At 47.4% G+C, this 13,581-nt stretch overlaps 1 protein-coding gene across 1 annotated transcript in view; it reads right to left on the bottom strand.

Moving 5' to 3' along the window:
• LOC306765705 (integrin alpha-3-like) overlaps positions 1-13,581 on the bottom strand; it is a gene marked incomplete at both ends in the record, with an annotated part of 175,611 nt that overhangs the window by 108,588 nt on the left and 53,442 nt on the right. Inside the window, 3 exons of the mRNA XM_079253190.1 lie at positions 2,132-2,238; positions 2,322-2,458; positions 2,892-2,977. Of these exons, the coding sequence (XP_079109316.1) occupies positions 2,132-2,238; positions 2,322-2,458; positions 2,892-2,977 (330 nt within the window). The remainder of the gene's footprint in view (positions 1-2,131; positions 2,239-2,321; positions 2,459-2,891; positions 2,978-13,581) is intronic.

Genomic DNA, 13,581 nt, shown 5'->3' on the forward strand with positions numbered 1-13,581 from the left:
GACTAGACTAGGATATAACAGACTAGACTAGACAAGACTAGAACAGACTAGACTAGACTAGAATAGAACAGACTAGACTTGACTAGACTAGACTAGAACAGACTAGAATAGAACAGAACAGACTAGACTAGACTAGACTAGAACAGACTAGACTAGACTAGACTAGAATAGAATAGAATAGAATAGAATAGAATTGTACAGACTAGACTAGACTAGAATTGACTAGACTAGAATAGAACAGACTAGACTAGACTAGATTAGACTAGACTGGACTAGAATAGAATAGAATCGTACAGACTAGACTAGACTAGAACAGACTAGACTAGGATATAACAGAACGGAATAGAATAGACTACACTAGACTAGAACAGAACAGACTAGAATGAACTAGAACAGACTAGACTAGAACAGACTAGACTAGGATAGAACAGACTAGACTAGACCAGACTTGATTAGAACAGACTAGACTAGAACAGACTAGACAAGACTAGACTAGACTAGACCAGACTAGACTAGAACAGACTAGACTAGGATATAACAGACTAGACTAGACTAGAACAGACTAGAACAGACTAGACTAGACTAGAATAGAACAGACTAGACTTGACTAGACTAGACTAGAACAGACTAGAATAGAACAGAACAGACTAGACCAGACTAGACTAGAACAGACTAGACTAGACTAGAATAGAATAGAATAGAATAGAATAGAATTGTACAGACTAGACTAGAATAGAATAGAATAGAATAGAATAGAATAGAATAGAATTTAATAGAATAGAAGTGTACAGACTAGACTAGACTAGAATTGACTAGACTAGAATAGAATCGTACAGACTAGACTAGACTAGAACAGACTAGACTAGGATATAACAGACTAGACTAGACTAGACCAGACTTGACTAGACTAGACTAGACCAGACTAGACTAGAAAAGACTAGAACAGACTAGACTAGACTAGAACAGACTAGACTAGGATATAACAGACTAGACTAGACTAGACTTGACTAGAACAGACTAGACTAGAACAGACTAGACAAGACTAGACTAGACTAGACCAGACTAGACTAGAACAGACTAGACTAGGATATAACAGACTAGACTAGACAAGACTAGAACAGACTAGACTAGACTAGAATAGAACAGACTAGACTTGACTAGACTAGACTAGAACAGACTAGAATAGAACAGAACAGACTAGACCAGACTAGACTAGACTAGAACAGACTAGACTAGACTAGACTAGACTAGACTAGAATAGAATAGAATAGAATTGTACAGACTAGACTAGACTAGAATTGACTAGACTAGAATAGAACAGACTAGACTAGACTAGATTAGACTAGACTGGACTAGAATAGAATAGAATCATACAGACTAGACTAGACTAGAACAGACTAGACTAGGATATAACAGACTAGACTAGACTAGACTAGACTAGACTTGACTAGACTAGACTAGACCAGACTAGACTAGAAAAGACTAGAACAGACTAGACTAGACTAGACTAGACTAGAATAGAACAGACTAGACTTGACTAGACTAGAACAGAACAGACTAGAATAGAACAGAACAGGCTAGACTAGACTAGACCAGACTAGAACAGACTAGACTAGACTAGAATAGAACAGACTAGACTAGACTAGATTAGACTCGACTAGACTAGAATAGAATAGAATTGTACAGACTAGACTAGACTAGAATTGACTAGATTAGAATATAATAGAACAGACTATAGTAGACTAGACTAGAACAGACTAGTATAGAATAGACCAGACTAGACTAGACTAGACCAGACTAGTATAGAATAGAACAGACTAGACTAGACTAGAACAGGCTAGACTAGACTAGATTAGAGTAGACTAGACTAGACTAGAATAGAATAGAATAGAATAGAATAGAATAGAATAGAATAGACTGGATTAGACTAGACTAGAATATAATAGAACAGACTATAGTAGACTAGACTAGAACAGACTAGTATAGAATAGAACAGACTAGACTAGACTAGAACAGGCTAGACTAGACTAGATTAGACTAGACTAGACTAGACTAGAATAGAATAGAATAGAATAGAATAGAATAGAATAGACTAGAATAGAATAGAATAGAATAGAATAGAACGCCACACCTTGCCACTCATAGCTTCCAGGTGAGCCAACGATGACTTCGTTCTTGCTGATGAAGGCAGATATCCCCATGTTACACATGACCTCACCGGTGACATCACCCAGGTGACTAAACACCCCCACACACACACAGGTGCAGAGGTTAGAAGGTGGTGCCTGGGAGGCATTTACTACAGGTGTCATGTGATCTACCTGCAGGGCTGCTCAGGGCTCTGCCAGTGCATGTCGTTGTCATCAAAGTGAAGGTCGTTTCCACGGAGATAGCAGTGGCCAATCATGTGTTGCAGTTTGAGCGCTCCGTAAAGTTTAACAAAGCGGTGACCACACGCCTGTTAGACACCAGATACAACTTGTTAACGTCACACTACTGGTCACCTGCTTTCACTGACGGCAGGTAATTAGTTATTGAATTGCTATCTAGTTATTTTGCTTCTTTAAGTTGTTACTTTTGACTGTTAAATGAGCTGCAGTTCCCTAATTAACTAGTTGTAGTGCACTGGTTAACTAGTTATTGAAAGAGGTAAACAGGATCATTTGAACATTAGTTCAAGTTAAATGTTTCTTTAGTCAGTTATCTAGTTTACTTGGATAAATTATTAAACTACTTGAACAGATCCTGTCTAGCTTAGGTCTAATGAACCAACCTTTTATAAACTACGGGATTTACCACAGAAAACCTTGTACATACTTAACAGCCGCTAGTTAATCATGTTAATGTCTATAAAGTCTAAATTTATTCATCCAATAAAAACACAGACTCACCAGGACCCGCCCCCCAGGCTGACCCTGACTGGCTACTGAGACTCCCAGCCACATGTCCTCCACCAGGTCCTCAGAGAAATTCAGGTCTGAAATAGCACAGGGACAGGTAAGACACACTGACTGGAAAACAGTGTGACCCCGCCCAGAAATATCTACTCCGCCCACAATCTCACATCCAGCTAAGATGGAAAAATTAGACATCTATCTACCTAGTTGTCATAGTTGGTTTGGTCATGGTCTGCTGGCAGACTGAATCCTTCATGGTTCACCTTTTATTTAAAGTGATGTTGATAAAATCTGATTGGTGGTTACTATGGTTACTGCTGATAATGGCCCACTCAGGATGGAGCTTTATCACATCTGAGCCATCAAAAGCAGCTGAGAATGGATATCCTCTAATGCACCAGGGCTGCTGATAAGATCAGAGGCTGCTCCTTCCCTTCCCCTCCTTCCCTTCTTCCACCACACACAGGCAGGGCGTTGGGAGGTGGACACGTTGATCTGGATGGTGAGAGAGGCCATCAAGGTGGTCTCCATCGCTGCACCCAGCATCGGTTCACCTCCCAGTTTTAATTACACTTAGTCAACATAACACAAAAAACACACACTGACAACACATGGACATGTTTTGGGGGGGGGGCCATGCAGTGTGCGGTGGGCGGGGCTGCTTTGGTGGTCCCGCTCCCAACATGATGTGGTTACTTCTTCCCAGTTTTAATTGCAAACAACACACACTTCACAATCATTCATAAGCTGGGAGGGAGGGGGTGTCGATGGGGTCCTGCCACGCCCCTATTTCTGGGGCTGTGCCGGGGGGGTTTGGGCGGGGGAGTGGTGCTGTTCAGGGGGCCTGGGTCTGGGCTGGCCTGGCGGGGGTGGGACTGCTGCTGGGCCTGAGTGGTGCTGGATCAGCTGCATGTGTGGAGTGGTGGGGGGGCGTTGACAGGGGTGGGGGGTAGTTGTGGGGCCCTGATCGGGGCCCTCCTATCCCCTGCACCCCCGGGGGAATCTCACAGGGGACACGTTGGGAAAGAAAGGTGAGGGCGTGCAGGAGCCAATGGATGAAGTGGTGAATGAATGTTAGGGTAGAGGGGGGGGTGGGGGGATCAGGGTGAAAGAATTTAGGAAAGTGGATGGCCGCTGGGATAGGAGGAAGGGGGGGGTGTATGCAGATGGGTGGGGGTGTGTATGTGGGGTTATGTTGGTGGTACGGGGGAGTGATGGGGTGGGTGTACAATGAGGAGTGTGAATGTGGATAGAGGGGTGTAGGGAGGTGTGTGTGTGTGTGTGTGTAGAGTGGGGTATGCGTGTATGGAAGAATGGGTGATTATAGAGGGAGCAGGGATGTGTGTGTGAGGGGGTGTGTGTGTATAAAGAACGGGGGTAGGAGAGTGTGAGTTTGAGCGTGTGTCAGAGAATGGGTGTATAGGGTGTGTTTAAGGAGGAAGTGTGGATGCGTGTGGGTGGGGGCATGTGTGTGTGTGTGTGTGTATGCACATGTGTGTGCGTGTGTGTGTGTGTGTGTGTGTGTGTGTGTGTGTGTGTGTGCGTGTGTGTGTGTGCACATGTGTGTGCGTGTGTGTGTGTGTGTGTGTGTGTGTGTGTGTGCGTGTGTGTGTGTGCACATGTGTGTGCGTGTGTGTGTGTGTGTGTGTGTGTGTGTGTGTGTGCGTGCGTGCGTGGGTGCGTGGAGGGTCTTGGTGCTCGGGGAGCGCTGCTGGTCCACTGGGGTGCGGCCTGGCTGCCGCTCGGTGGCGGTCTGGGGACCCTCCGTCGGTGTGGGCTGGGCCCTCTGCCTGCGGGGGTGGGGGGTTGCTTCTGGGCTCTTGGGGCCGTGGGGCCCGCGCTCTGTCTGCCCTGGGTGGCCGGTGCCCGGCGGGGCCGGTCCTCGCTGGTCCGGGCCTGCTGGGGCCTGTTCCCCCTGACTGCGGGGGACTCTGGCTGGGACCCCCCCTCTGCCTCCTCCTGGGTCGGTGCATGGCTGGCTCCGGGGTGGGGCGGTTGGGGTCTGCGCCTGGGGATGGCTGCCGATGGTCTGGGTCTCGGGGGTCCTCCTGGCGTGCCTCTTGCCTTTGTGTGGGAGGGGTCACACTGGCATGATCTTCTCTGAACACGTTCCACTCTGCATGTTCTGCATGTGACACAGTCACCGAGTCGTCTGCAGGTTTATTCACTAACAGCAGCTGGTTTTCTCATTTCTGTTTGTTTCTCATTTATATTTAACTTTTTACATTCATAGTTTAGTTACTATGATCTAAAGTTGGCTTGTATGTGTATGTATATGTGTTAAAACTGGCAAGTGCGTATATGTCTGTACGTATGTATGTGTGTGTATGTGTGTGCATAGAGGTGTGTGTGTAAATGTATGTATGTGTATATGTATATGTGTACATATGTATATATATGTGTATATATATATATTATGTGTGTATACGTGTGTGTATATGTATGTGTATGTATGCGTGTGTATGTGTGTGTATATGTATGTGTGTGCCTGTATGTGTGTGTATGTATACATCTGTAGGTTGTTTTCTTTCTTTTTGTTTTTGGGTTATTTTTTAGTTGTTGTTTTTTTCTCTCCCTTTTCTCTCCCTTTATCTCTTTCCCTTTTCTTATGAGGTGTTTCTTCTCCTTTCTCTTTCTGTCTTTTGTCTGTCCTCTCTGGTCCAGCAGTACAAACTCTACAATTCAAACAACAATACAAAATAAATATAGAAATAAAATAAAAATTCAGAAAGTCAAGGGGATCATTATATCTATAAAGCTTCCCTTGGCAGAGAAAATTTGCTCAGCAGAACATCCAGACCATCATTCTGCTGCCTAAATGCTGGACAAGACAAAAAAAAAAAAAAGATCAGAGGCTGCATTGCTAGCTGCTGATCATCATTCAGCTGCAGATCACCTACCTGATTGGCGAGAGGTCACCAAACAGACGGACCAATCCGCTTAAATACACTTCCACTCTGTGATTGGCTGACACACATGAGCTGTCAGGAATACATCAATTGTAGTTTTTTTCTCCACAACGACGTAAGTTATCCTACAAATGTTCTCTGATTGGCTGGTGGCAAAATTAAAAGTATCTTGATCTCAGGACACATCCAGGATTGAAATTTTTCAACATTAGCATTGATCTCACAGCCAACCCTTACTTATCACACAGTCCCAAACAAATCAACTGCCACACCCCAACCGTCACTTATCGCACAATCTCAAACATATCAACTGCCACACCCCAACCGTCACTTATCGCACAATCTCAAACATATCAACTGCCACACCCCAACCGTCACTTATCGCACAATCTCAAACATATCAACTGCCACACCCCAACCGTCACTTATCGCACAGTCCCAAACAAATCAACTGCCACACCCCAACCGTCACTTATCGCACAGTCCCAAACAAATCAACTGCCACACCCCAACCGTCACTTATCGCACAATCTCAAACATATCAACTGCCACACCCCAACCGTCACTTATCGCACAATCTCAAACATATCAACTGCCACACCCCAACCGTCACTTATTGCACAGTCCCAAACAAATCAACTGCCACACCCCAACCGTCACTTATCGCACAGTCCCAAACAAATCAACTGCCACACCCCAACCGTCACTTATCGCACAATCTCAAACAAATCAACTGCCACACCCCAACCGTCACTTATCGCACAGTCCCAAACAAATCAACTGCCACACCCCAGCCGTCACTTATCGCACAATCTCAAACATATCAACTGCCACACCCCAACCGTCACTTATCGCACAGTCCCAAACAAATCAACTGCCACACCTTAACCGTCACTTATCGCACAATCTCAAACATATCAACTGCCACACCCCAACCGTCACTTATCGCACAATCTCAAACAAATCAACTGCCACACCCCAACCGTCACTTATCGCACAGTCCCAAACAAATCAACTGCCACACCCCAACCGTCACTTATCGCACAGTCCCAAACAAATCAACTGCCACACCCCAGCCGTCACTTATCGCACAATCTCAAACATATCAACTGCCACACCCCAACCGTCACTTATCGCACAGTCCCAAACAAATCAACTGCCACACCCCAACCGTCACTTATCGCACAGTCCCAAACAAATCAACTGCCACACCCCAACCGTCACTTATCGCACAGTCCCAAACAAATCAACTGCCACACCCCAGCCGTCACTTATCGCACAATCTCAAACATATCAACTGCCACACCCCAACCGTCACTTATCGCACAGTCCCAAACAAATCAACTGCCACACCCCAACCGTCACTTATCGCACAATCTCAAACATATCAACTGCCACACCCCAACCGTCACTTATCGCACAGTCCCAAACAAATCAACTGCCACACCCCAGCCGTCACTTATCGCACAATCTCAAACATATCAACTGCCACACCCCAACCGTCACTTATCGCACAGTCCCAAACAAATCAACTGCCACACCTTAACCGTCACTTATCGCACAATCTCAAACATATCAACTGCCACACCCCAACCGTCACTTATCGCACAATCTCAAACAAATCAACTGCCACACCCCAGCCGTCACTTATCGCACAGTCCCAAACAAATCAACTGCCACACCCCAACCGTCACTTATCGCACAATCTCAAACATATCAACTGCCACACCCCAACCGTCACTTATCGCACAATCTCAAACATATCAACTGCCACACCCCAACCCTCACTTATCGTACAGTCCCAAACAAATCAACTGCCACACCCCAACCGTCACTTATCGCACAGTCCCAAACAAATCAACTGCCACACCCCAACCGTCACTTATCGCACAGTCCCAAACAAATCAACTGCCACACCCCAGCCGTCACTTATCGCACAATCTCAAACATATCAACTGCCACACCCCAACCGTCACTTATCGCACAGTCCCAAACAAATCAACTGCCACACCCCAGCCGTCACTTATCGCACAATCTCAAACATATCAACTGCCACACCCCAACCGTCACTTATCGCACAGTCCCAAACAAATCAACTGCCACACCTTAACCGTCACTTATCGCACAATCTCAAACATATCAACTGCCACACCCCAACCGTCACTTATCGCACAATCTCAAACATATTAACTGCCACACCCCAACCGTCACTTATCGCACAGTCCCAAACAAATCAACTGCCACACCCCAACCGTCACTTATCGCACAATCTCAAACAAATCAACTGCCACACCCCAACCGTCACTTATCGCACAATCTCAAACAAATCAACTGCCACACCCCAGCCGTCACTTATCGCACAGTCCCAAACAAATCAACTGCCACACCCCAACCGTCACTTATCGCACAATCTCAAACATATCAACTGCCACACCCCAACCGTCACTTATCGCACAATCTCAAACATATCAACTGCCACACCCCAACCCTCACTTATCGTACAGTCCCAAACAAATCAACTGCCACACCCCAACCGTCACTTATCGCACAGTCCCAAACAAATCAACTGCCACACCCCAACCGTCACTTATCGCACAGTCCCAAACAAATCAACTGCCACACCCCAGCCGTCACTTATCGCACAATCTCAAACATATCAACTGCCACACCCCAACCGTCACTTATCGCACAGTCCCAAACAAATCAACTGCCACACCCCAGCCGTCACTTATCGCACAATCTCAAACATATCAACTGCCACACCCCAACCGTCACTTATCGCACAGTCCCAAACAAATCAACTGCCACACCTTAACCGTCACTTATCGCACAATCTCAAACATATCAACTGCCACACCCCAACCGTCACTTATCGCACAATCTCAAACATATTAACTGCCACACCCCAACCGTCACTTATCGCACAGTCCCAAACAAATCAACTGCCACACCCCAACCGTCACTTATCGCACAATCTCAAACAAATCAACTGCCACACCCCAACCGTCACTTATCGCACAATCTCAAACAAATCAACTGCCACACCTTAACCGTCACTTATCGCACAATCTCAAACATATCAACTGCCACACCCCAACCGTCACTTATCGCACAATCTCAAACAAATCAACTGCCACACCCCAACCGTCACTTATCGCACAGTCCCAAACAAATCAACTGCCACACCCCAACCGTCACTTATCGCACAGTCCCAAACAAATCAACTGCCACACCTCAGCCGTCACTTATCGCACAATCCCGAGGTAATCAACTGCCACACCTCAACCGTCACTTATCGCACAATCCCCAGCCAATCAACTGCCACACCCCAACCGTCACTTCTCGCACAGTCCCAAACAAATCAACTGCCACACCCCAACCGTCACTTCTCGCACAATCCCGAGGTAATCAACTGCCACACCTCAACCGTCACTTATCGCACAATCCCGAGGTAATCAACTGCCACACCTCAACCGTCACTTATCGCACAATCCCCAGCCAATCAACTGCCACACCCCAACCGTCACTTATCGCACAATCTCAAACAAATCAACTGCCACACCCCAACCGTCACTTATCGCACAGTCCCAAACAAATCAACTGCCACACCCCAACCGTCACTTATCGCACAATCTCAAACATATCAACTGCCACACCCCAAAAGTCACTTATCGCACAGTCCCACACAAATCAACTGCCACACCTTAACCGTCACTTATCGCACAATCTCAAACATATCAACTGCCACACCCCAACCGTCACTTATCGCACAATCTCAAACAAATCAACTGCCACACCCCAGCCGTCACTTATCGCACAGTCCCAAACAAATCAACTGCCACACCCCAACCGTCACTTATCGCACAATCTCAAACAAATCAACTGCCACACCCCAACCGTCACTTATCGCACAGTCCCAAACAAATCAACTGCCACACCCCAACCGTCACTTATGGCACAGTCCCAAACAAATCAACTGCCACACCCCAGCCGTCACTTATCGCACAATCTCAAACATATCAACTGCCACACCCCAACCGTCACTTATCGCACAGTCCCAAACAAATCAACTGCCACACCCCAGCCGTCACTTATCGCACAATCTCAAACATATCAACTGCCACACCCCATCCGTCACTTATCGCACAGTCCCAAACAAATCAACTGCCACACCTTAACCGTCACTTATCGCACAATCTCAAACATATCAACTGCCACACCCCAACCGTCACTTATCGCACAATCTCAAACAAATCAACTGCCACACCCCAGCCGTCACTTATCGCACAGTCCCAAACAAATCAACTGCCACACCCCAACCGTCACTTATCGCACAGTCCCAAACATATCAACTGCCACACCCCAACCGTCACTTATCGCACAATCTCAAACATATCAACTGCCACACCCCAACCATCACTTATCGCACAGTCCCAAACAAATCAACTGCCACACCTTAACCGTCACTTATCGCACAGTCCCAAACAAATCAACTGCCACACCTCAGCCATCACTTATCGCACAATCCCGAGGTAATCAACTGCCACACCTCAACCGTCACTTATCGCACAATCCCCAGCCAATCAACTGCCACACCCCAACCGTCACTTATCGCACAGTCCCAAACAAATCAACTGCCACACCCCAACCGTCACTTATCGCACAGTCCCAAACAAATCAACTGCCACACCCCAACCGTCACTTCTCGCACAATCCCGAGGTAATCAACTGCCACACCTCAACCGTCACTTATCGCACAATCCCGAGGTAATCAACTGCCACACCTCAACCGTCACTTATCGCACAATCCCCAGCCAATCAACTGCCACACCCCAACCGTCACTTATCGCACAATCTCAAACAAATCAACTGCCACACCCCAACCGTCACTTATCGCACAGTCCCAAACAAATCAACTGCCACACCCCAACCGTCACTTATCGCACAATCTCAAACAAATCAACTGCCACACCCCAACCGTCACTTATCGCACAGTCCCAAACAAATCAACTGCCACACCCCAGCCGTCACTTATCGCACAATCTCAAACATATCAACTGCCACACCCCAACCGTCACTTATCGCACAGTCCCAAACAAATCAACTGCCACACCTTAACCGTCACTTATCGCACAATCTCAAACATATCAACTGCCACACCCCAACCGTCACTTATCGCACAATCTCAAACAAATCAACTGCCACACCCCAACCGTCACTTATCGCACAGTCCCAAACAAATCAACTGCCACACCCCAACCGTCACTTATCGCACAATCTCAAACATATCAACTGCCACACCCCAACCGTCACTTATCGCACAGTCCCAAACAAATCAACTGCCACACCTTAACCGTCACTTATCGCACAATCTCAAACATATCAACTGCCACACCCCAACCGTCACTTATCGCACAATCTCAAACAAATCAACTGCCACACCCCAGCCGTCACTTATCGCACAATCTCAAACATATTAACTGCCACACCCCAACCGTCACTTATCGCACAGTCCCAAACAAATCAACTGCCACACCCCAACCGTCACTTATCGCACAATCTCAAACATATCAACTGCCACACCCCAACCGTCACTTATCGCACAATCTCAAACATATCAACTGCCACACCCCAACCGTCACTTATCGCACAGTCCCAAACAAATCAACTGCCACACCTTAACCGTCACTTATCGCACAGTCCCAAACAAATCAACTGCCACACCTCAGCCGTCACTTATCGCACAATCCCGAGGTAATCAACTGCCACACCTCAACCGTCACTTATCGCACAATCCCCAGCCAATCAACTGCCACACCCCAACCGTCACTTATCGCACAGTCCCAAACAAATCAACTGCCACACCCCAACCGTCACTTATCGCACAGTCCCAAACAAATCAACTGCCACACCCCAACCGTCACTTCTCGCACAATCCCGAGGTAATCAACTGCCACACCTCAACCGTCACTTATCGCATAATCCCGAGGTAATCAACTGCCACACCTCAACCGTCACTTATCGCACAATCCCCAGCCAATCAACTGCCACACCCCAACCGTCACTTATCGCACAATCTCAAACAAATCAACTGCCACACCCCAACCGTCACTTATCGCACAGTCCCAAACAAATCAACTGCCACACCCCAACCGTCACTTCTCGCACAATCCCGAGGTAATCAACTGCCACACCTCAACCGTCACTTATCGCACAATCCCGAGGTAATCAACTGCCACACCTCAACCGTCACTTATCGCACAATCCCCAGCCAATCAACTGCCACACCCCAACCATCACTTATCGCACAATCCCCAGCCAATCAACTGCCACACCCCAACCGTCACTTATCGCACAGTCCCAAACAAATCAACTGCCACACCCCAACCGTCACTTATCGCACAGTCCCAAACAAATCAACTGCCACACCCCAACCGTCACTTATCGCACAATCCCCAGCCAATCAACTGCCACACCTCAACCATCACTTCTCGCACAATCCCCAGCCAATCAACTGCCACACCTCAACCATCACTTCTCGCACAATCCCCAGCCAATCAACTGCCACACCCCAACCGTCACTTCTCGCACAATCCCCAGCCAATCAACTGCCACACCCCAACCGTCACTTCTCGCACAATCCCCAGCCAATCAACTGCCACACCCCAACCGTCACTTATCGCACAGTCCCAAACAAATCAACTGCCACACCCCAACCGTCACTTATCGCACAGTCCCAAACAAATCAACTGCCACACCCCAACCGTCACTTATCGCACAATCCCCAGCCAATCAACTGCCACACCTCAACCATCACTTCTCGCACAATCCCCAGCCAATCAACTGCCACACCTCAACCATCACTTCTCGCACAATCCCCAGCCAATCAACTGCCACACCCCAACCGTCACTTCTCGCACAATCCCCAGCCAATCAACTGCCACACCCCAACCGTCACTTATCGCACAATCCCGAGGTAATCAACTGCCACACCTCAACCGTCACTTATTGCACAATCCCCAGCCAATCAACTGCCACACCCCAACCGTCACTTCTCGCACAATCCCGAGGTAATCAACTGCCACACCCCAACCGTCACTTATCGCACAATCTCAAACAAATCAACTGCCACACCCCAGCCGTCACTTATCGCACAATCTCAAACATATTAACTGCCACACCCCAACCGTCACTTATCGCACAGTCCCAAACAAATCAACTGCCACACCCCAACCGTCACTTATCGCACAATCTCAAACATATCAACTGCCACACCCCAACCGTCACTTATCGCACAATCTCAAACATATCAACTGCCACACCCCAACCGTCACTTATCGCACAGTCCCAAACAAATCAACTGCCACACCTTAACCGTCACTTATCGCACAGTCCCAAACAAATCAACTGCCACACCTCAGCCGTCACTTATCGCACAATCCCGAGGTAATCAACTGCCACACCTCAACCGTCACTTATCGCACAATCCCCAGCCAATCAACTGCCACACCCCAACCGTCACTTATCGCACAGTCCCAAACAAATCAACTGCCACACCCCAACCGTCACTTATCGCACAGTCCCAAACAAATCAACTGCCACACCCCAACCGTCACTTATCGCACAATCCCCAGCCAATCAACTGCCACACCCCAACCGTCACTTATCGCACAATCTCAAACAAATCAACTGCCACACCCCAACCGTCACTTATCGCACAGTCCCAAACAAATCAACTGCCACACCCCAACCGTCACTTATCGCACAATCTCAAA

The sequence above is a fragment of the Telmatherina bonti genome (assembly GCF_933228915.1).
Source record: "Telmatherina bonti genome assembly, chromosome: 14".
Classification (NCBI taxonomy): domain Eukaryota; kingdom Metazoa; phylum Chordata; class Actinopteri; order Atheriniformes; family Telmatherinidae; genus Telmatherina; species Telmatherina bonti.